The 25,736-nt window shown below is 40.2% G+C and overlaps 1 protein-coding gene across 1 annotated transcript in view; it reads right to left on the reverse strand.

The window, feature by feature from the left end:
* KIF21A (kinesin family member 21A) overlaps nucleotides 1-25,736 on the reverse strand; it is a 145,024-nt gene that overhangs the window by 48,448 nt on the left and 70,840 nt on the right. Inside the window, exons 11-18 of the mRNA XM_018552516.1 lie at nucleotides 23,062-23,265; nucleotides 17,849-17,887; nucleotides 12,561-12,580; nucleotides 9,628-9,698; nucleotides 6,850-6,958; nucleotides 6,468-6,656; nucleotides 2,418-2,617; nucleotides 1,525-1,632 (exon numbers count right to left, since the gene is read on the reverse strand). Of these exons, the coding sequence (XP_018408018.1) occupies nucleotides 1,525-1,632; nucleotides 2,418-2,617; nucleotides 6,468-6,656; nucleotides 6,850-6,958; nucleotides 9,628-9,698; nucleotides 12,561-12,580; nucleotides 17,849-17,887; nucleotides 23,062-23,265 (940 nt within the window). The remainder of the gene's footprint in view (nucleotides 1-1,524; nucleotides 1,633-2,417; nucleotides 2,618-6,467; nucleotides 6,657-6,849; nucleotides 6,959-9,627; nucleotides 9,699-12,560; nucleotides 12,581-17,848; nucleotides 17,888-23,061; nucleotides 23,266-25,736) is intronic.

The following is a 25,736-nucleotide window of genomic DNA, read 5'->3' on the forward strand; positions in this document are numbered from 1 at the left end:
TATTAGCAGTATATACTCTATGCCGCTGACTCGTCCCTGCTCTCTCCGACACACGGACACAGTGAGTGGGGGGAGATTTGGGGGGATTTATTAAGCAATTATGTATTGTCTGCACTGTCCGCTAACCCATTCATGTTAGCAGAGGATCATTGTAAATGTATTGTTGCAGGCACTCTATATGTACATGTACTATATACTACATATAGAGTGCACTGAACAATAGATTTACAATTATCCTCTGCTAATATGAATTGGTTAAATGATCCGTAGTACATGATATGTAGCCCTGTACCCCCTTTTCCACTTACAGAGCTAGGTTATTGTTTTTCTTTTAAATAAATATTCATGTAATTTTATTGGTATCTATCTTCATTTTGTACATTTACCAGTAGCTGCCTCATTTCCCACCCTCGGCTTATACTCGAGTCAATATTTTTTCCCAGCTTTTTGTGGTAAAATTAGGTACCTCGGCTTATATTCGGGACGGCTTATACTCGAGTATATACGGTAGTACAATTTAACAACTGTCATGCTTTAGAAAAAAAGTCAAAATCATTACTATGGAAATTCAAAGGTAAAATCATACTAAACTCGGGATGCACATATAACGGTTTTTCGGTATCGAGTACCGTTATTTTTTTTTCCGGTACTCGCCGATACCTAAATTCCCATTAAAGAAGCTGGGTGGTGTGTAATAACTCGCCGCCCGGCTTCCTGATTAGCCGAGAAGCCGGTGTTCTATCATTCCATCGGACCCGTGACTTTCTCGGACATGTGTGAAAGGGCATGTGAAGGGCTTGGTCGTGTGCGCAAGTGCACTGGGGCACCAGGTCCGTAAATCTTATGGACCAACGCAGCTTATCAGTGGCTGCTAGTCCAGAACTCTTAAGGACTACCACGCATGCAGCAGTCCAGACATCTGATGGCTACTGCATCTGTGTGGGTCCAACAAAGCTCCCTATGCCGCATGTTTTCACGTATAATGTTTATAATGTTTATAAAGACAAATACAAACAAATACCAAATGAGCATAGTATATATTGTTTGCATGCCCAGTAGCCATCATATGTCTGGACTGACGCATGCGTGGTAGCCCATCAGAGTTGTGGAAAGAACACAGCTGATAAGCTGTGTTGGTCTGTGAGATTTATGGACCTGGTGCCGCAGTGCACTTGCGCGCACGGCTGAGCCCTTGACACGCCCCCTGCACAAGTTCAAGAAAGTCATGTGTCCGATGGAATGATAAAACACCGGCTCCATGCTCCCTCGTCACCAGGTGACCATTATGAGTCATTGCCCAAACCTCCGGGTTCCTGATTGGCTGGGAAGATGGATCTATGCTCCCTCGTCACCAGGGAGCAGTGAGCTGGCTTCCCAGCCAATCAGTAAGCCGTACAGCATGTAACGACTTGCCGCCCAGCTTCCTGATACCAAAGCATTTGGGCCAGTACAAGCATCAGTACATCCCTAATACTAATGATAAAATTAATCTACAAGTATTTCATTTTAGGTCATGCAGCTTACATCTCGTTTGCGTTGGTCTTTTTTAAGCTGTGCAATTTCACGGGTTCTACGAGAATCAACCATTCTAGCCTTTTCTTGCTCATCCTTCATTTGTTTCATGAGACGAACCTGAAAAAAACAAGACTTTAACGTCATATAAAATAAAAACACTAGTAAATGTTTTTTTATTTAAAGTGATAAAACATCATAAGATGGAAAAATAGTATTTGTGGATATAAATTGTATACAGTTTGATGACAGTGCTTACTTAGGGTTAGACTGTTACACTGTATTATTTACTGGGTCCAAAAGTGTACTATTTCTACCAGTCCTTTTCCAGTTCACATAGGTATTTTACAGAATGCTCCTTCTTCATACCTTCTACCTGCTTTCATGAAAGAAGACCCAGACAGTAATGCTAGCCATACACTGCTAGATTTCAGTTCCTCCATCCATGCGAAACAGCATGCTCCAGTGCCGGCTATTGTATTTAGGTAGCTGCAGCACCATCCTATCAGCTGCAGTCACTGTTTGGGCAATAATACTCCATCTGGCTCAGTCACTTTTTTAATTGGATGGATGGGCAGGGCCACCCACGGCTCAAATTGTCGCCAATTCAGCAGGATTCAACTGACATTCTAGCGGTTTATGGCCAGCTAAAAAGCTTTTTCATTACTGTTATTTCATTCCTACAGTCAGAAAAGTGGACTGTATGAATTATAGCATTTTACTGCTGACATTCAAAGTGAGGTAATACAGAAATCATGTGTCATAATTAGGATTCTCAAATGAATACAATTCTCACATGTAAAGCTCTTGTGTGACCATACTAAGAGGACAGAGCCAATAGTGGTAATTCAAAGAGTGTCTCTTTCCATATATTGTGCATCCATTTGGTGCAGTTGCCCTATTACCTTTATTTTCTTCATTTCGAAAACCTCCTGCTGCAATTTCTTCATCTGCTTTTCATATTGTGACTGGTTTTTCAGCAATCGCGCATGCTCTTTCTGGGCAGCTTGCAGTTTCTGGAGTTCCTTATTCATTGTCTGTAGCTTTTTCTCATACTCAGTCTTGATTTTCTTGGTCTTTTCTTCAGTGCATGATTCCATGGAGCCTAACATATGTTACAGTGATAAGTACAAAAGAAAAAAAAAAAACACACATAAAAAAGGTCAATATTCATAATTATATTTAACCCTTTCGCTGCCAAGGACGTACGTCGTACGGAGCTACAAAAGTTCTTCCAGCTGGCCAGCTCAGTACGTCGTACGGACCTGGCATTTACAGTTCTACTATAAGCTGAGGGTCGCTTTAGCAGATGGACATTATTCCCTCCAATTTATAAACAGTGGTTCATTAATTGATGTGAATGGAATTTACCAGTAGCTGACCACAGTCATTACATTCTTATGTGAAGACTAAATGTACTTGTAGGAGCACATTCAAGCATACTGACACTGAATGATTACCTGAGTTTAAGCTAATCACAGCCAGTAAATGGTGAGCATATGATAAAAAAAACAAAGAAAAAACAACTGTTTCATTAGCATGCTCACTGGGATTGCCAGAGTATGTACAATATATAGAGGGTAAATGAACATGATATCACTTTGTCAGCCATTATTTCAAGGAAGAAAACACCCATAGTCATCCGAAAAAATCCATTCAGACCGATCGTTAGTTCCCCTGGAAATGATCAGCTGAAAGTATACACGAAATTGAATTCAACAGTACACAAACATATAGAATTCTATTTAAAAAGGGAGTGGGAGTCTGGATAGCGTACAACTCCAAAAGTATCATATGAACAGCTTAGAAATTGTATGCTGCATGCAGTATTGCAGGATCAACAGTGAGGGGCAACTGAAGGAGGTGCTAGACACCAGCACCCAAATACAAGGGAAGCAAACTAACCATGATGAGCCCTATGGGCTGAGTGGGAGTTATGCTCTGAAGGCCCACGAGAACCTATTGTTGAAGTAGATGAATGAAAAGGGTGTTATTCCTTTGATCCCTCTGCAGACCTCTTGCAGCAGCACAATGCACCCCCCCCCCCCCCCGTGGGGTGTAACAACCCAATAGGTGGGCAAGAAAAAAAAAGTGTTGATAACCACAGTGTTCAGAGCAAGGCCAAAGCACTTTGATCAGTTGGAACTGGGATTTAAGGAGGGACTCTAGTTGCCGGTCAGTGAAATCTCAAAAGGTGAGCAAACTCTCAACTAGTCTAGAGTTATTCCTGTCAAGGTGGGTCACTGGTGTGTCTATTGCAGGAACAGACCATCTATTTACCAATTCCCAAGCAAAAGGGAAATGTTCTGACAGTTTCAGCTGAGGTCCAGGACCCTTTAGTATGCTGCCAGTCTGCATAAAACAATGTCTCAAATAATGAGTGTAGTGGGAGGTTTTTGCAGCTGTAGAAGCTCTAAAAGACCCCAGGCCTGGAACAGCAAGCTCAGCCTCCAGATGCTGGGTACTATACACTGCAACAATAAGGTCTGAAACAACCCCTGGAAATCTGAGTCAAGAGCAGGAGACTGTAGTGCCTCAAAAACAGTCTCTCCAGAGATGGACAGTTGGGACTCTGAGAAGATGACAGGGCCGTAGGCCCATCCTGGGCTTAAGAGAATCAGAGACTGACTCTGCCAGCAGAGGCTGTAACAGTGTATAAACCGCTAAAAAGTCCAGAGTGGACCTGGAGGTCCCTATGGGCATGGTAGAGGACTAGGCTTCACCCAACAGAGCTGAAGACGACTCAGCTGATGAGGACCTTGAGACAATAGGGGTTCTAGATTACAGGCTCTAGTTCCTTCTGGGAATACCAAGCAAACACCCCCAGAACCACTAGGGGAGTATGGGCCAAGCTCACCCATAGCAGCAGGACTGTCCTCCCTCTGTCATAATGAAAAAAGCATATAAGGCCCAATGTGAGGAAAGGCCTCAGGTACTGTAACCCAGGCAGCTTTTGCTGAGAAGGAGACCACTGTAGGTGTCCGGTGGCCAGAAACCAGAGATCCAGGTGGTGCTTCCCGAGCAGGAGCAAAAGCAGTATGGTGCTTCCTCCAGACTGAATGGCGGGAGAGAGGAAGTGGAGTGCCCCTCTATCCAGCAAATTAAGTCAGCACTTGCTCCCTCAACCTTAACCCTTACCATGGTAAAACCAGCATTTCAAAAAGCCTAACTGTGAAAACAGTGAGGTAGCTTCTGAGTGTTTCAACCCAAAACATATTACTCACAAAGTGAGTTTTCAGAGACTGGATCACACTTGAGGCTGTACTGCAACACTGGACCTGGAAATTGCCGTAGCCACAAAGTACGTCTGCAGAGACTGGGTCACACCTGGGGCTGTACCATAACTCTGGACCTGTAAAGCGCTCCATGCTAACACCGTACACTCTGGTCTGGAAAGCAACAATATGCAGTCCAGTACGACCTCCAAAGTAAGAGGAAACACCAATTCGAATAGCTGCTATATAGAGACCAGCTCAAACAGCAGTGTCAGCAAGGAATCTTGAATGAAGTTAAAAGGAAAAATATCCACAATGCAAAGGCTAGCAAAAAATAAATAGAAATTTTTCAGCAGAGCAAAAGAAAAGGAATCCAACTTCCTAAGACACTAGCACAACCTCCTAGGACACTAACGGAGGCATTCTGGATAGAGGAGGGGTTGGCTCGCAGTTTTTCTGTTCGCCCGTGTCCAAAACTCCTGTAGGTTGCAGAATAAACCCACAGTTTCTGAATTTCTGTGTCCCTCAATGAATGAGTAAGAAAATAAAGTTAACCCTTAAGGACCAAAGCCTTTTTTTTTTTCGTCTTTGTTTACATGTTATAATCTACATTTTGGGCCTGAAAATTACCTAAACTCCCCAAACATTTTATATTTTCTGAAAGCCAAGTCCCTGTAGAATAAAATGGTGGCAGTTGTAAATTTTTATGTTGCCCGACATTAGCGCAACTTATCAAACCCAAAATTTTAGTGAAAAATGCGCCTATGTTAAATTTATTGCCCCAAAACCCTATATAAAACCCTTTTTTTTTGTAAAATATAAAAGATGAGGTTACAACAAGTAGATACCCAGCATGCCCAGGTTAAAAATTGTGTGCGTCTGTGAAATTGCAACAAAATTCAGTACCCCAAAAAGTCCACAGACGACGCTTCAAAATCCCCTACAGGTCATGAGTTTAGAGATATACGTAAATATTGGCCATAGAATTATTGCTCACACTCTGGCGTGTGCAGTGATACCCAACATGTGTAGTGCAATCATTGTTTTCGTACATAGGCGCACCCAACGCGTGTTTACATGAAGACGCGCATGCTCGCAGGGGACTTTAAAAAAATTTTCTTTACTATTATTTTTACATTTATTTAATTTAATAGTTTTTAAAGTGTTTTTACTTTAATTGCCATCACATAGTGGGGCTTACAAGCCCCCCATGTGATATTATATTGGTGGTGACAGGTGCTCTTTAAGGTGATGCTGGGGGTCCAAAAGACCCCTAGTATCACCTTTACACTCTAAATAAGCTATTGAAGTGCAGATCGCACTTCAATAGCGTATTGCTGGACTTCAGGAGCCCACCAATGACTGCTCAGAGATCGTAAGTGATGCAATACGCGTTGCTCCCGGTCCCATATAACAGGGAGGAGATCGGTGAACGGACGTTCACCGCTCTCCTCCATAGCTTCCTGCCGACACCTGAGATCCCTGTGTTTTGCCACTTTACCGGCCCATAGAAGTGATCTGGCGACAGCTGAGGCACCAGAAATCGATTCTACATTAAAGCCGGCCACCAGCTCTTCAAATCGGCACAGAGTCCTGGTGGAGACTGTTTAACCCCTTAAGGACCCATGATGGGATTATTCCGCCATGGGTCCTGAAGGGGTTAGGTTTATATTGAAGTGGCATTATCAATTATGGATTTTTCATGATGACAGGTACCTCTGTAGAGTGCATTTTTATTACCCATGTTTTGAAGTACACGATCCCTTTCAAGCTGTGTGTCTCGGATTTTATGCTGCAGTGTCATCAGCTTCTCCTCGTACTGCTGCTTCAGGGTGTGCAGTCTTCTCTGACTGTTCTCTAGCTCATCGATGAGCTTCTGCTTGATTGCAATCTCACAGGTAATGTTGGCCAGATCTGCTTGGTAGTTTTCTTAAAAATAAAATGTATTAAATGCTATGAAAATCAGGAAGGTAACAAATGTTTGCAAGCAAAACTATTATGAACTAGACAAGAAAGGGAATAAGCACTACAATTCTGGACTGTAAACAAACCAAACAGTATGAGATTACATTTCATAAACTCTCTTAATCCTCTACATTTATCTAAAGAACAAAAAAAGTACCTTTTTCTTCTAGTTCTGAATCAGATTCATCTGAACTCTCTGCAGCATCAGCATCTTCCTCATCTTCATCCTCTTCCTCATCGTCTTCTTCATGATCACTTCCTTCTTCCTAATAAGATTGGAGATTCCCCATTAGTGTTATAACCAAGGGAAACATTTTTTAAAAAAACTGTAAAAAATCTAGATTTTTTTTATAGACATGTTTTTATGACCACTTTAGTATTTACTCATTAAGGTGTGTTCATTAATTATTTACACAGATTTTGTGTGTGTGTGTGTGTGTGTGTGTGTGTGTGTGTGTGTGTGTGTGTGTGTGTAGCACACACACACACACAAACATTAGTACAGCCATATATGTACAAACATTTGCAATTTGCACCGATGCTCAGTGGGACAGCAGAATGATTGTGTTCCACTATTCTCAGGGGTAGGCATAAGGTCTTCAAAAATCTGATCTGTAGGGGCAAACTAAATATGTACATGTTGCTGAAAGGTGACCAATACATTTCTTGACAGCTACAGCCTCTTACCAGATGGTACATGATGCCAGGCAATAGACAAATGTAGAGCAATAATAAAAAGTGACACCAGGCTAACTGGAGTCCTTTTTCTTCTACTGTGGATGACTTAAATAAACTCTACGTGGCCTGAGGAACCTACAGGAAAGAGTCTCCCAAGCCATCAGCTTTTTGGCCTAAGAGCAGCGGCAGTTGCTATCAGCCTTTAAAGCTTTAACCCCTTAAATACCAGTGATATCCATAGTACGTCACTGGCATCTGGCATGTTTAAATGGACTCTCAGGGGCTTTTGCTCCTGGGGCTCTGTTTAAATTTGTAATTTGCTTTACAGTAGAAGCAATTCTGGCGGCTCAGCTGCCACCAGATCACTTCTACGGGCCGGTAAACCGCACCATGTTTCCTGGGCTCTGCTGCCCCCTCCTACGGGCCCGGGACTGGCTTCTCTGGTGTTGGGGGGAAGCTTGGGAGTAGATCGGCGAACTGCACTTCCAATAGCTTAGAGTGTAAAGGTGTCACTAGGGGTCTTTTGGACCCCCAGTATCACCTTAAAGGAGTACCTGTCACTCCCAATATGCTATCACATGGAGGGCTTGTAAACCTCACTATGTGATAGCAATTAAAGTAAAGTTTTAAAAAGACCAAACAGTTTTTAAAATTATTATTAAATAAAATAAATGTAAAAATACTTTAAAACATTTTTTAAGGTCAACCGGCCCTGCGAGCATACACGTCTTCATGACGCTTCGGGTGTAACATTTTTCTACTTGAGCATGTTGAGCATCTATTTACTCGTTGTAACGTCATCTTTTATATTGGTAAAAAAAACTAACAAAATAAAACCTAGCCGTACCCCGGTACTAACTTCATAAACAAAAGTATAAGTCCTAATTAACAGGCTGAGCAGGCCTACCACTTGTCAGCCTCCACATACACAGTTTGCTAGTTTTTTTACCAACCTTGCAGCTCTCTCAGACAGGACTTATCTGATCCCCAGGCCAAGAGCTATGACTACAGGTTCCAGGTGAGATTAAATTGCCAGTGGAGAGAGGAGTAAACCCTGCTCTGGAGCCCGAATCAGCAATCCCTAAAATATATAGGAGAGGAACCTGGGAGATCTATAAACTCCGAACAGGACTTTTTCCAGGCTCCGTCTGGGACACTTTGCTACAGTACATTAGAAAGTTTGTATCTCTAGTGCATCTATTATGTATTAAAAGTACAGGTTTCTAATCTTTTGCTGTTAAAACAAAAAAAGGTAATAAAAGATTTTCAGTTTCAGTCTTCTTGCCTATTAATCATGGCTATCCTTACAACTTCAACATGTCATATCAGTGGTGGCTTTTAAATAAACTTTTCTGCAGACTACTTGCAGATTTATTGATCTGAAACGCTGTAATTGGTATTGGGATGTTTGTGAAAGTATCACACGTACCTTCAAAACAAAATGATACTTAAACCAAGCTATAAACTTCAACCCACCAAATATAATTAGACTTGAACAGATGACTGCATATACCGTCATTTATCTTGTAGAACACCAACCAAAATACTCAATAAGCAATAGCCATTCACAGGTCCAACCAATAAAGATATTTGAATAACTGAAAGAGGGTATGAGCTCAAGGTCAAGATTTGCAGATTGCGCAGTGGGCTCCCAGAGCACTCTACAAGATGGGTGATGCCGCACTAGTAGATTTAGGATAGGTTTTAAAAGTTGAATCAAAGAAGAATTCCTGGCCGAAATTGTATTAACTGCCCTAAGGTCAAAAAAATTATACTCACCCAATCCTCCGAGCCAGCAGCGCTCCCCTTCCCCTGCAGTGATGGTATTTCACTATACACTGTATTGGACGAGATGATTTAAGGATTCCTAGGTCGCTGCTGCAGAGTGGGAGAGACACTCCAGGGACCAGACTAAGAGCAAGCTGGCTTGAAGGATTAGGCGAGTATAACTTTTTTTTCCCCCTGGGCAAAAAAAGACAGTTAACCCTTGCAGTGCAGGGGTAGCTCCACTGAAAGGGTTAATAAAAAGTTCTGCCTGAAGTTCACCTTTTAAGCAAAGAACATTCTGGGATTGCTTTGGTATAAAGGCAGTTCAGCAGAAGCTGCACATTTTATGGCCCTTTTTTTCCTCAGAGAATCTTTGGTCCTGAATGTAATATATTACAAAACACTGTATATTGCCTTTACACAAATAGGAAGAAACCACGGCAGACACAAAGAACCTATTATGAGGCAGAGATAAATCTCACATACTTACAATATCTATTTCAGTCGATTCTTTTTCTGTAAAGCCTCTCTCTTCAGACTTGTCGCCATCCCCATTTTCATCTCTGACAGCAATAAAAAAGTAAAAAACAAAAACAGAAAATGCCCAGTTAAACACTGTAAATGATAACATGATTGTGCTTTGTGCCAAGACAAAAAAAAAAACTGGTAATGTGACAGTCACGTAGCCGTAGCACTATAAAGCTAATTCCCACTTGCAATTTTAGGTGATTTTTTTCATGCAGAAAAAGTATCACTGTCACAATGATGTGATGATGAAAAAGGCCTTTGCCCTTTTCACCAATTCAAAGTATTTGCCACTACAAACCAGCTGCAATGGATATTTCTAAGCCAATTATTACCCTTGATGAAAATGGGGAGAAGCTTAATACAACTTACATTTACTAGAATTTAGTTTATAATTCAGTCTTAAATATGGCAACCTCTAAAAGCTATAAATCTAAAAAGTGTTCTGGTTTTAAACCTATCAAAACAGTAGAGGCTATAAATTTGCATAGTGTAGGGCCATGATTACAAAGAGAATGGCCATTAGCATATAAATTGACCCAGCATAAATTCAGCACTTAGATATACCTAGAGATGCAATATTTGAATTCGATGTAATTTGCAAGTGGAAGCAAGCCTTTTAATATCCTTAACAAGAACACGTTCAACTACAAAAAAAAAAAACATTCTATCTCATATAAAACAGATACATTTCATGAAGCATCACTTTGACAAGAAACATGTTGTATGTTCTTCTACAGCACTGTATCTTTATGCCCTAATTGCATGTTTCTTTGTCACTAGACACTTCATAACAATGGTAAAATAATGGAATCATGGAACATATTGGGGAGGAATACAGAGAAAGAAAAGTAATATACTGTATAAGCTGTGTCCTAGAAAGAAGCAAGTAACATAAAAGCTGTTAGATCAGGATTTATGAGGATGGCAAATAAATATAGATTGGCTTAGTGCAGATTGTAAAAAAAATAATAACCATCATGCATTAGGAGCCGATATTCTGGTGAAACGTGCTGTACCAGATTATTGTAGGTCTGGAGTGGTACAGTGGAACAGCAAAAACTACCATAAGAACGCAGCAAGCACTAAACTATGCATCAAACCATGTCTATGCGACCCATTCACACACGTTTGCACACGTTTTCAAGTGTAGGTAGCATTGCACAGGTCTGTTTCATTTTCTATCGGCCCTCGTTGTGCATCCGCTCACCAAAAAACACAGTTTTGAGTGTGCATACCCATTGGAGTGCCAGTAAAAATGAGCACCTCCATGTTGTACCTTGGGTTGCATTACAAAAAAGGGGCACACAAGTGTAAACGGGCCTAAGATAAACTACAGCGGTCAGATTTTTTTTTTTTTTGGGTGGTCATGCACAGGCTGTTTTTCGGACACCACATACATTGTTTTTCATCGACAGCTGTTGTCAAAGGGCCATTACCCTTCAGACATGAATGCTGCAAATTCTGCAGCAATTTAGCTTATGTAGAGTGTGCATTTTAGGACATTGTTTCTTGCATTGACCTGTACACTAGGTTAGATTTTCCCCACTTTCCTCCTATCCAGCTGCATACTAAAGTACTCCCTTCTAGAAGGCCTCACTACTCAAGGATTTCTTCCTTCTTACTCCAATCTTGTACAAGGGGTATGGAAGTGGGAATTAGAAGACCTGGGTTTGAAAGGAGGAAGGCAGAGAGCATGGTATATGGAAGAGGAAGATAAGAAGCAAGGATTAAAACAGAGGAGTAGGAGAGATGTTTATGTTGAGGGCACAAGATTGATAATGGTTTGCAGCTGGTAAGAGCTTTACTGAGACCAAATAGAATAGAGAATTATGTAATATACAGGTGTGTGGAAAGAATGCTCTAAACCAGGTGCCTAACCTGTGGGCCAGGGGGGTGTCATGGGCCCTTTGGCACTTACTGTGGAGCTCTCTGGGCGTTTGCTTTACTTACCTAGGTGCTTACTCAAGCCTGTAAAGCTTATTTAACACTATATTACTGTCTGTGTGCTGTCCATCCCTTTCCTCTTTTTATCTTTTTTCTCTAGAACTATTAATATAGCTGCTGAGAGGAATATTAAATGTGGCAAAAGTAATGTTTAAGGAGTTTGTATTGAGCACAAATGTGTAGGCACAAATCTGTAAATGGACTATAATAGCACTTGTCCATGTTAAAAATTTAAATAAAGTGTCATGTTTATCATCGTCAATGCTTGCTGCAGCTCCAACTTGGGCAAAAGCCCCAAATTATGGACATTCCTATGGGGGAGGCACCGACAGCACTAAAGCCATCGCCTTCTCTGTGTTCTCCTCCTTGCCGTGCAGTCCATGCCTCCTCTGCTCCGTTCGTTCAGATAAAAGACTACATTTGTCTGAGAGTACTCTTGTAGTAGCTTGTGTTTTTGTGAATGACACTGCTGCTCCCCAGCCAGTCATTCATACAACACAAACCACCAAGTACTACTGCAGTTATCTAGTCAGAATTAGCTGGCAGCTGCTGTAGGTTGCAGGCTGTTTTTATCCCTACAAACAGGTCAGAGGAGGCACAGGTTGCATGCTAAGGAAAGCAACAGATGTTCTGCCTGCAGCTTTCAGAAGAGGTGGGGCTGTGTGCTCTGTGTCTGCATCACCCCCTCCTCTCTGTGTGCTGCCAATCAAAAATCACGCCTTCTTGCCAAAACTGATAACGCTACTTAAGTACCGCAGTATTGATTTTAACAGGGACAAGTGCTATGTGCACAGGATTCCCTAGTGGACTGCACAAGCCTCATTAACTTCTGATAAGCTGACTTATTTAAGATGATGTACGCCTGTACTTAATTTTGGATCTGTATCCCCGTTATAAGAACCTTGAAAATAAATTTATAGAACCATAAAACATGTACCTTCCTCTAGCCACTTTCTGTATAACCAGTCACACTAAAAAACTCAGAGGAAGGTTTTAATCTAATTGCTGGCTATGAGAAGTATCTCGATACCAACTATGTTTGGGCGGTAGAAAGGAGGGTGTTTCCTTTATCAAAAGCAGGTGTGCTTCCAGATCCCCAGATTTCAAACAAAAGGCAGAGGGATGTGCTGATGCCCTAAAGCTAGGATTAAAAACGTAAATACTGAGCAGGTATGTTGTGCTCCCTGTAGTGAATGGCATATCAACAGCACTGAAATCTATAGTCGAAAAGCAATCAAGTGCAACAACACCCTTTTAACCTACATTGGAGACATGACCGATTAATATGGGGAGCAAAAACGCAAGCAAATGGAACAGTAGTTCCAACTGAGCACAGACAACGTAGCTCTGATTATCTGTCCGTTTACAGCCATTCAGCTCAGCTATGTTTTCATGGCAGGGAGCACTCAGCAGGAATGCGAGGCAAGCACCCCTATTTGGCATTTATGCGTATAAAGCCCTAGTGCAAATGTACATTAAGTGTGCATTGTTCTAGCTTAGGAAGATGGTAGGATGCTCCTGAAAAGTGCCACTCAGCGCTCAAGGTAATACCTCTGCTTTACCTCATACATGCTAATAGAACTATCCAGGTATTTTTGACTGGATAAACTGAAGCATATTTATAAAGCAGTTCATCTGACATTCACCTCATATTTACCGCAGTTAAATCTTCCATGGTGCATTTGTTTCAAAAGACAGTGATTGATTTATCACCAGTAAATGTTTGGAGAAAGTCTTATTCAATACTTTATAAATATGCCTCACTGTGAATGATATCACCATACAATATCTGCACCCAATGCATTTTACTTCAGAGAGAAAAAAATAAAAAATAAGATAGTGTTCACCAAGAATAGGGATGTATTGTGCATGAGTGACTCCTGGCCACACTTTACGATGCACAGAATATCCCTAATAAGGCGTAGTGAATCCAGCTCTTTTATGAATTCTAAGTGCATTCTGCAGTTCTGTCTGCCTTTACACCAATTACTACTAGCCATTCTATTTTTATTAATACTTGCCTATATTTGCCAGCAAGACATTTCACAGTACCAGTGGAATTATGCATTTAGCATATCACAACTGTAAATTCAACTGTTTTCAAAAATATATTGTTCACGTTCTAGTTTTTCTACAGCAATAAATGTAATTATGGGAATCCAGGAGCTCTAGAAAGATCCCTACAATTAGACTGTGTTGCAACTGAACAAATATTAAAAGATTGCAAAGGATCCCAAATGTTCACTGTAAGAAACGAAAGTCAGTCTGTAGCTGGTCTTCAGACAGGCAGGCAGTTGGGGTTTTCTCAAGTATGCTGGGCACAGTCCTGCACCTATTAACCCATCGAAGAGGCAAGCCTACAGAAGTGAATGGACCTGCCTTGAATTTTCACAGTAATGTGCCAAGCCAGCTCATGGAAACCTTATAAGCAAAGTCTATTTTCTACTTAAAAGTGTGGAGGGAACTTTAAAGGTAACATGGCTGTGACTGTACATATCGTAGAATTAAAATGTAAGGCCATTTCTGTCCACATTTTTAAACACAAAATTCTGACAGAACAAAAAAGTGAGCATGAGCTTTAAAGGAGAACTATGAGGTGAGTGCTTTTCACTCACCTCATAGTTCTAGCCAACCTGTGACAATGAGACTGTCACAGGTCGGCTCAGTAGATCGGGAGGTGAGCGAACACATACCGACGTTCGCTCACCTCTCGATCCTGTCACGGAGCTGCATTCCCCCCTCCCCGCTCCGATCCACCAGCGCTGACTGGCGGAACGGACGGGGCGGGTACAGCTGGCTCTGCCTCTAGATAGGCAGAGCCAGCTGTCAGTCACGCAGCTGGGCGGATCCAGGCATAATTGTCGGGATCCGATTCAGCCGCGGCGTCTCAGTATACCGCGAGCAACAGCTCGCGGTATACTGAGCCTAGGGTGACGGGAGGACGCTAGTTTGTGTCCCCCCATTACCCAAAGGAGAACTATGGGGAAAAGCCTTAACCCCATAGTTCTCCTTTAAAGGTAGACTCCAGTTAAGTAAAAAATGAGTACTTGTAAAATAAGGTTATAATCACTAGTATTTCTGTAAAATGTAATCGTGAGCTGCAGCAGTGCCAGTCACTGTATGTATTACAGTTAGACAATACATTGTAGATAGGGTATAGGCTTTTTGTTTGGATCAGAAAATTTACATTTGTGATAATAAACTGGACTGGGTTGAAATACCCAAGCTACAGGTGTTAAACCTACTTGATGTAAACCTGGTTTGTGTGGTTTGAGTTCAATCGGTAAACATTTTTTGTTCTTTTACCAGCTTGTAGGTCCTTCACTAAAGGTATCAGATTTGAGTATTTAAAGTGACACTAAACTTAGGAGTTAAATCTTAAAAATGCATTCAAGTACCTTAACCATTAACAAAAATGTATCTCATTTGTGTTACACTCAGCTGTAGATCCTCAAATCATCTCTGAATTCATACTGACACTGTCCTTGCTTCTAGACTGACACCCTCGTGATCCTTATGTACGCAAACCCTGGATTTCTAATCACCTTTACACACACCCTGATTTTATATTATTTCGTATAATTTTTCATTGGTTCGTAGTTTTCATATTTTGTTTTTGTATAATGGTTTTTTAATCACCCATAGGGTCATATGTTGTGTTTATGTAACACTGTGCTCCATTTAAATAAGATCATAGGGATAAATACTTTGTGCCTGTCATTGATTCTATGTGTTTTTGCTCTCCCTCCCCAGCCTTCTCCCACTTCCTCCCTCCGCTCCTGTTCTTCTGTGCCGTCTCCCTCACTGCATTCCAGGACAGCGGTGGTTACGAAGGACGTTTTTCTAGCAACCAGAGACGCCAGAGCTTCAGTACTGTCTCTCACTAAACGGAGGTTCCCCGCCTCCACTGCGCTGCCGCAGTTGTCCTGGAAACCAGTGACGTGGCAGCAATTCGTCTTCACAGACACTGAAAGCCTCTCTATTTCTTTTTCCGGAATTTAGCTGTTTTCTTCTGCTACCACTGTTCAATAGTCGCAGGGCACAGGAGGTCAGTTTTACTAACATTGTTCAGGCAAATTGGTTGTGTGAAGATATATGCAAAATTCTGGCGGGATTTGACGTCAGTATGACGTCATGGGGAGGTTCTGTGGTCTACTGTTTAAGCTGAAGTTGCATACTTGTTGTCACTATATCGCCCAGAAGAAGGGACCCTGAGTGGCACTGAAACGTTGGCTGTTTGGCGCATGTGACTAATAAAAAGTGCTTTACTTCTTGCACATATCTTCGAGTGCTGGTGACTTCTATTATGGACTGTATCTGACACAGCATCATCCGTGTTGTCACTTCAAGCACCAACCTCTCATCTAAGGTCTGTACGCTGTATGGAGTGCAGGTGATTTCGTATTATTATCGATTGCTTCTAGAGGGTGGCTACTTTTGTTCCCCATGGTCCCTGAGTGATGGAAAGTAGCCATCACTCCAGACTCACTCCTGTGATGGACTACAATCTCACGTTTAATGTACTAATTTGTATTGAGATTGTAATGTATCCCGGCAGTGATCTTGGAGCATTTGTAAGATTTAACTCCGGAGTTTAGTGCCACTTTAAGAACAGTGCACATCTACACTGCACTTTAGCAATCAGTAGTCAGGATGGCTGAGCGTCTTCTGTTCTGAGCCGCTGTCATCCTGTCAGTTTTTGGATGACAGCGGCTCTGTGTAGCGTGGCCGAGCGGGGGATCGTTAAATATCAATGATATTTAACGATCCCTCTGTGCAGAGCAAACACCGGAGTGATCGTCTGATCACTCCGGTGTTTGTAAATAACTGGGGACACATAGTACTATGTGTCCCCAGTTATGAATGAACAGGCTGCGATTTACATCACAGCCTGTTCATTGAAGAATTTATGAATGGGGACTAGCACTCACTACAGAGGCTCCTCCCCATTCAGAAACTAATGATAGTAAAATATTTTTACTATCATTAGTTTGTGAATGAATGAGAAGCCTCTGTACTGAGGCTTCTCATTCATTGAGTGCTGGGGCTGCAGAAAAAGAAATTGAGGACTTATGTCCTCAATTTCTTTTTCTATTTCAAAAGGGAAATGTCAGGGGTCTATTTAGACCCCAGATATTTCGCTGCAGCCCCCCCCAACAGTAAAAAAATAAAAATAAAAAATTATTAAAAAATAAATAGAAAATGTAAAAAAATAAAAAATAAAAAAAATAAAAATGTAAAAAAAAAATAAAATAAAAAAATGTGTACAAAAAAAATAATAAAAAAAAGCACAACCCCTCCCTCCCCCCACATAACATACACATATTGAGGTGTACGCCATGCACATGCGCTGCAGTGCGTTGTTAGAACGCATCGCAGTGCATGATTTTTTTAATGTATTTTTTTCTTTAAAAAAAAATTAAATTAACTGTGGCAGCGCATGGCAAAGCTTTGTGACGCATTGCCATGCGTTGTGATCTTTGTGTTGCAATAAATATACGCCTGTATCATTTTATCACAACACAAACACCAACACAGCGTGAAAACAATTTTTTAACATAAGTTCCTTTTTTACAGTTTTGCGTACCGTAATTTTTTTACCTTTTCGCAAAAAGGCGCAATTTTAAATTTGCAAATATTTGTTATTTATTAACTCAATACAGTTTTATCTTTTAGATTTAGTCAGAAAATTATTATTTTTTGTGCGCTGATACTGATTTTAGTGTGTTTTATCAATTGAATTGTGTATTTTTATCGGTTTAATATTAATTTGAGAAACATTTGCGCAATTATCGCACGGCCTACAAATTTAGTATCACCATCTTTTTATTCTACCGGGCCTGCGCTTTCAGAAAATATATGGTTTGGGGGGTCTTTTACAAACGCTAGCAACGCAGCAGTTGAAAATCAAATCAATGGGAAAAAATTGCAGAAAATTCAAAAATGGCTTGGCCAGCTGATTTGAAAAATGTTCCGGAGGGATTGGCAGCGAAAGGGTTAAAGCTTCAGTAAATATGAGTGCTTTCTCTTCCCAAATTAGATTACCCTGATACAAGTGAAGTCCGAGATAAAATGTTCATGCTGGCAATTATCAAACACATAAATGCATAAAATGAAGCTGGAATGATCGGATTATACTGTGTTAATAATAAATACAATTAAACGTTATTTTTTTTCGTTGTAAGACAGGTGAAGATCCAACAAAAACAAATAACAGAGATAAAGGGGAGTATTCCAACCTTCTTTCTTCTTGGTTGTTTCCCTGAAGCTGCTGTAGCCTTCAAAAGCAGAAGTACAGAATAGGCAGCCAAACCAATGCAGGACAGACCAGACAAACAATGAAAGTTATAAAAGGTAAAAATGGTGCATGAACGTCTTACCTTCAACATATATACTATACAACGGTAAGCAGCATGTAAAAGCCAAATTCAAATCTCCTTACAATGACAAAGCTGTGAGTTCCATCCAAAAACATATTTCACTATGCCATTAAGAAGAGAACATTAAGAGCTCCGAATAACAAATATGAGATTGTAAAGGAAAAGCAATAAAACTGAACTGGTATATATGAATGAGTTGCTGTTATCACAGCCACATATATTTCTAGTTGCTATGGTAGAAACAGAGCAGTGGCCCATCAAGAGGGCAAGAGGTGCTACCGCAGACTGCAAATTGGCCCTGTTTTAATCTTATTATTATGATCCATGCACATTACTGAGTTTGAAGTTTTTGGTTTGGTTTTTTTTTTTTAGGAAGAAGCAGGCACAGTTCAGACATACAGTCTATGTAGGCTGGTCAGATTATTGCACTGCAGTAAACAAAAGGTCACTGCGTTTTGTTTGCTGTAATGTGCCTCAAGGAGCACAGGACGTATTACATGATAACTCATAGTAATGTGCATTTTCATGCTTTTAATCATGGTTAAGTCAGACGACAAAAATGTATCTCTTACATAATTGATATAATTGGATCATGGAAAATGTATAACTACTTAAACAGCTTTAATAAAATGTTAAATTGAATTTTTTATTTCAGAACAATTAAGGAATTACAAGCAACAAAATTAATTCTCTGTGGTTCTTCAATTAGTTTTATAGTAATATACTGTATGTGATATTTTCAAGCGGATTAAAAATAAGCATCTAGTCTGAAGGGGGAAGAAAACCCCCCTGCATATTATGCAACTAAAAAAAAATGTGTAATTTGATTAACCATTAATGTGTCCTAGCAATGATTACTTTCCTTCATATAATATTTAGGTTAAATAAATAACACCCTTAATGCAGTTACATGAATAACTGCATTTATACATTAGACCGAATGTGTATGGCCCCAAAATACCAGTATAGTCTACTATACCGATAAACTCTACTGATAAAGCCTTTGACAAACCATGTTAAATGTCAGTCGAGACTGGTGTCTGTTTAATATCATTCTATATCTCTTCCAGTGTGGAAAGTAACTTATATATACATATGTTAACTTGTAATACGAACAGGGCCGGTTTTACTCTCTCTGCTGCCCCAAGGCCAGGTTCCTCAATATGTACATTTAGTCCTGCAGGACTAAATGTAGAAAACCACCACGGGCCCGGAACTGCATGTCCCAGGCATTGGGAAATAGAAATTCCACACCCCTGCTGCCCCTCTGCCCCAGGGCCGGGCCTTGGTTGGCCTTGTGGGAAATCCGGCCCAGAAAATGAAAAGTATAAAACATAACTGAACATAAAGACCTAAATCATATGAATTGACTAGATTTAAAATTACACTGCAATGTCATTTTGACTATAACTTGGGGATGTACAACTTGGCCACGGTAAGATGGAAGGCATTCTTGAAATTAAGCCTTAGGTCAACACAAAACAGGCTCAACAATTTGTCTTTTACAGACTTATCTTCCCAGCTAGAATTGCTGAATCAGTCAGACGCAGATCGCCCTGGCATTTAAATCCTCCATTTACCTGTAAGCTGACATTGGACTGTAATGCACACAAAGCACAAGGCATAGTATAAAGCTCATTGTGTACAATCTTCAATTTCACCAAGCAGGTCAAATGTATTTGTCATCATGCATCTGAGAGCACTAGTGACACTGTAGGGGAAGACATTTCTGTAGAAGGACGATCCTTGAAGCCCATGAGCAATAGGCTTTATAGCCAAATTCTTATTTGTTTGCTTTTTAAAAACAAAGAACCACTGCCTGACTATATGATATACTCTTCCCATTGCAAGTTGTTTATGCAGCAAAAGTAATCCCTCAAAATTTAATCCATAGCTCTGGCTCCTGGACTTTCCTATACCAGCTTTAGAAGGGAATAAAGGAAGAAGATTAGGAGGGAATGTTGGTCAGAGAACATCACTATTCTATGCTGGGTTAGTGACCCACAAAGCCAAATAGTCAGAGAATGATAAAGACTAGCAATTCCAAAAATGAAAAAAAAAAAATACTGGACATGGCAGTGCCCACCAGTCAGAAACCTGACTAATTCAAAGTTAGCCAAAAAAGTTGGTCAAAAAAATAAGTTAATATCAAAGTAGTAAGTAGATACAGAGATATAGGCAGTTTGTGCCTAGCCATGAAGCCTCCACATTTCTATATTGGTCCTTTATGGGGAGGGGCCACCTCACTTACCGATAAAGGGGGTCAGGAAGTAAGTGAGGAGTCAATTTCTCCTTTTACAGGAAAAGGATTAGAAAAAGAAGGTTAACTTTGGGACACTAAGCACATATGTAGCATACATATGTACCAGCGATACTATGTTGAGACTTTACTTATGAAGGTAAAAAGTAACAAAGGTTGTAGACTTCAAAAATATTTAGGTCACAACACAATAATCCAACAGGATTTAAAAACCTTCTTAGCCAGAATATGATGGTATACCTGGTTTGCAATTTCAATGGGTGCCATTGTGGGTAAATCCCCAAAAAACAATATTATTTATCCTTAACACAAGAAATATACTGTATTTGGAAGCATCACAGTTCTGTAATTGTTGTTAGGAGAGATTTGGGAACACATGAAAAACAACGGTGCTCGTCAGGTGCAACTTACTCAGAAAGTAAGCACTAAAATGGCCGCATTCATAAGAATACATAAAAAAATACAAACACATGCAATGGTTTTCCCTGTATGGAAATGGCTGCTATGGATGTGACAACTCGTATTTAAATGGTAATTGCACTTTTATGACACATGTACGCTCATTTAATATATCCAGGGATAGCAAGCAAACATGCAAACAGACTTTTACATATTTTCTTTGAACTACGTGATCATAGGCCGTGGCCAGTGTTAATGCCAGTCGCGGAAAGCACATCTAGGGGAATCCCTGATGGCTCCTGGTTTGCACTGCTGGCCTTGGTCTCTGATGACCGCTCTTAGAACACAAAGAAAGAAAAAAAGACAGAGGTAAGAGTTTGTATAATTGCTTGTTTTACTGTTAATATTAAAAGAGCTAAAAAGTGTTTTAAAAGTACAGTTATCGTTTATAAAGGGCAAACCTAGAACTGCATTGAATGTTTCCACAGACATTTGTTGTAGCGTTTTTGTTTTGTTTTTTTTAATCTTAGTGATCTTGAAAAACATGAAATCTGATCTTTAATATGTCCTTTTACCCCCTAGAAAGGCACTTCATCTCTTATGTCCCAATATTCAATTATTTTGTGTTTCTAGACTTATACTAATACTATTAAAACACATGCAACTCCAAACTAAGGCATTTAAAAAATGTAATCAGCTAAAAATTTAGGAATCACAAAAATCTGTCTACTTACATGTACTTTAAAACAAAATAGGAGGTTATCTGAAGAGCTCTCCTGTCACTTTGTTAAGAAACTAGTGCCAGGTCTGAAGAAGTGGAGTCAGTCAACTTCTAATGCTCCTCAGGAAACATTGCAACTGTAATTAAATCCATTCCATTTATATATAATCCAAGGATTTTATAACCCTTCCTGTCACATGATGCTGTGCTGTTTAGAAGCATTCTAGCAACTATACTGTTTTTGCCACCACCAGCCAGGCAGATGAGATGATTTGCAGGATGATAATTAGAACCTTTCAGCAAGCGTCATACGCTTGGAGTCAGATTAATTAATTAGAAAAAAAAAAGAATCTTGTTTGCCTGAAGTGCTCCTAAAAAGGGGCCCTAACTGGAATAAATCAGTGCACATATAAAATACAGAAAACACAGAATCTAGATGCAATCATATGAAGGAAGTCCTCAAAAATCAGCAGCTCTGTGTGAACAATCTGACATCAGTGTCTCAAATCCCCCTCATCAGCAGGAACCATGTGACCAATGTTTTGACACTAGTCATGTGACTGGCCACACAAGTTGCCCTCTGTTACAACATCAGGGTTTGTTTTTTGTTCATATTTCAACATACTGTATATAGCTGTATTTTATAATACCGCACTGATTTTTTTTAATCTCATATCTTCTTTAATGTGATGTATTAAGGAGCATCCACATGGGGTATATAAAAGTGTACATACCCACAGATACTTATTTGGGTAGATATTCTGGGTAATTAGTTTTATGTTCTCCACCCCCATTTTTCTATAGGGTCATGTCCCCTTACCTTTCTGTACAACTGTGAAAAAGAGGACTACGAATCCTACCATAAGCCCACGGCAACTAATGTCTGCGTACATCGGGATAGGTGAGAAATTCAATAGCAAATATACACTGAGTGGCCAGATTATTATGACCACCCCATCAGTACTTAGTTGGGCCACGAGATGACTTTGTTGGGCTGCCTTGTGACTCCATGAGATGATGAAAGGTGATGCGAGGAATCTGACACTGCACTGTTGCCCTTCTGTTGTCTTGTACCAGTCTTGCCACTCTCCATTCTGCCCTAACATTGACTAGTCGCTGACGGCCACAATTCGCACGTTCAGACCCAGATTTTCGGCTGACAGTCCAGTCTTTAAACGCTTTAACAACAGCCGCTCTTGAACATTTAACGAATTCTGCTGTTTTGCTGATACTCGCTCCATGGCTCCGAGCGCCAACAATCATCCCACGTTCAAAGGCTGTTAAATCGCGTTGTTTACCCATATTACCCATACTTCTACTGTTGTGGTAAACAACCTGCTTCCCTATTTATAATGGTCTGGGCCTCTAGCAACTTCAGTGCAAAATTATAGCTAATTTGCCTACAAACGTCAGGTGGTCATAATAATCTGGCCACTCAGTGTATTTCACACATGAATAAAAAAACAAAGATCTATAGAGCATGCTATATACGTTTAAAATAAATACATACATTTTAAAAATATCAATCATGCTCTGTGAAAGCTGGAAAATCATTTTGTAAAGAAAGTGGCATCAATCACATGAGTATCTGATGAAATCAAGCAAGGTATGAAGCGAAGTATCTAGTAAACATTACACGTTACAACTGCCAACAGCATGTAAACAAAAGAAAAGTAATACGGTAACCATTACCTCTTCTTCTTCTTTTTTTCCTTCTTTCTTAACTTCTCCAAGTCTTTTTTGGCAAGATCTATAATTTCATTGGTTTCTTTCTCAGCTGGAATTGAAGGTGATGAAAATGACGTGTGGCCAGAAAAATAGGATGTCCTTGATGAAGCTCTTGCAAGGCTCTTTCGAAGATTTTCATTCACAGCTTCACTTTCTAACAATTTTGCACTAAACACAAAGTAAAAAAAACAAACCAAACAAGGTTTAATAACATGGCAGCTCAGTGATTGTTTTACAAAGTTCAGTAAGCACATTCTTAAATATCAATACAATTCTGTTTTATAGTATCGGCTACATGGTATCATGGGTGGCAAGCCTATTTCCACCCCCCACCCATATTTCCACCCCCCCCACTCGACATACTATGCCGAGTATTTGGGCGAGTACTTGTACTCGCCCAAATGGTCTGATGCCTAGCCCGATACTTGAGCTTCCGGTAATAGGAAGCCGGGCAGCAAAACATTACACGCTGCCCGGCTTCCTGATTGGCCGGAAAGCCGTCTCCATGCTCCCTCGTCACTTGTGTCACCTGGTGATGAGGGAGCACGAAGCCGGCTTCCCAGCCAATCAGGCGCCATGTATTGACTCGTTGCCCGGCATCCTGATTGGCCAGCTTCTCGACCAATCAGGAAGCCGGGCAGCGTGTAATGTTTTGCTGCCCGGCTTCCTATTACCGGAAGCTCAAGTATCGGGCTAGGCATCAGGTCAGTATCGGGCTAGGCATCAAGCCGGGCAACACGTCATTACACGGCGCACGCTTTCCTGATTGGCCAGAAAGCCGGCTCCATGCTTACTTGTCACCTAGTGACGAGGGAGCATGGAGACAGCTTCTCTGCTAATCGGGAAGTCGGGTGGCGAGTCTTTACACGTCACCCAGCTTCCCGGCTAATCAGGAAGCCAGGTGGCAATTCATTACACGCCGCCTGGCTTCCTTAATGGGACTTCCAGCATTGGTATTCGGTATCGGCGAGTACCGGAAAAAAAATATCGGTACTCGATACCGAAAAACCTGTATCAATGCATCCCTAGTCAAAACACCAGTGGCCTTCAGCTGTAGTTTGATCAGAGCTCTAATCCCTTACACAACTGGTCACATATGTATAACCACTACCAGGACCCACCAACCCTAACAAAATGTCTTTGCTATTGCTCGTATTAAAAATGCTGAGGAACGGAGCATCAATAACAAACCAGTTTTGCATTTCATCTTCAGGGAATTCCTAATTCTTCTTATGGAGTAGAACTTTAGTGGTCCTCAAGTTTTCTACTACATAGGAATGCTCAGGGGATCACAGAGATTTCGGATGCAATACAAAACTTGGTTGTCCTCAGTGGTCCATTCAATAATATTACACTAAACCTTGATTATAAAATGTGTTCTCCACATACTGTATGTCTGTAAGCACATGTAAGAGATACTTTTGTTTCATCTCAATGTTGGAAGCAAGTTTAAAAGTCCCCTTTGTCTAGTAGGGATGATCGCTAGGGAATATCATTACATTATGCACTTGTATTACACCAACCTACATATGGACTCTTACCTTGCTAGTTACAAATTGCCAAGGTACATTTTTTTTCTCTTTGCTGTTTGGTGTGAGCAATATTTTCTACCAATTACATAAACCTTGAAAGTTTAGTACTAAAACACTTAGAGAGCTCTGCTGAAAAGAAATCTCTAATAATCATACAAATAGGACATAAACAAAGATAACCTTCAAAAGTAAAAATAATTTAATATAGAAAAAAAAAATTTGATAACACAAAGTAAAAATAAAAGGTGAGACAAATGTCATATAACGCAATAGCAGCTAATTGCATCCTTATCTGTAAATAAGGTAGATTCCAGTTTCAAATTTTTTAGGAAATATGCCTATAAATAAGTGTCATAAGAACTGAAATGGTGTGAGTTGTAAATGCATTTGAGAATATGCCTCTAGTAAACATGCCTTGAAAACAGAAGCAGTAGAAATAAACAGGCTGAGAAATGTATTCATAGCAAACAATCCTAAACGGGTTTGTCTGAAGACATTGTTTTTCTATCAGTAGCAGGGGAGCTTTCTACAATCTCTTTGGAAGTAGAAACCTCTGTAGATGATATGAACACATTTCTCATCCATTCTTATGTTGAGTAGATACATAATTTAATAACTGAGAAACCTAATGCAGTAGTACCTTTAATTGACCAGGAGGTGGCACCATTAGCCAAATTTTTACTTTCATAACAAAAACACATCAGTACTATACATGATACTTTATTAGAACTGACTTTTCACTTTTCAGGACAAGCTTTTAAAAGTAACATTCAGTACCAAACCTTAGTGTTTGAAAATAAAAACAAACCGTACAACTGATAGAAAAGAGGGGGGAAAAACAAAGTCATAAAGATAAGTCAGATAAAGAGTCAAAAGATAGGTTATGGAATGAAGGGGTAGAGTAGAGAGGTGAATATGGTCATATTATTTTTTAAATATTGTATGCTTTTGTGGTTTTTGTTAGAAGCACCACCCTTATTTTTTCCTTCACAACTCAATGACTATATAAAACACAGAAAAGTCAAATCAGTAGCTATGCGTACATGTGCGAGGTGTACATCTTTAAAAAAAAAAAAAAAAAAAAAAACCCCACGCACCGGAGGTCTT

Source organism: Nanorana parkeri, unplaced genomic scaffold, assembly GCF_000935625.1.
Source record: "Nanorana parkeri isolate BGI_ZX_2015 unplaced genomic scaffold, ASM93562v1 scaffold90, whole genome shotgun sequence".
In the NCBI taxonomy this organism is placed as follows: domain Eukaryota; kingdom Metazoa; phylum Chordata; class Amphibia; order Anura; family Dicroglossidae; genus Nanorana; species Nanorana parkeri.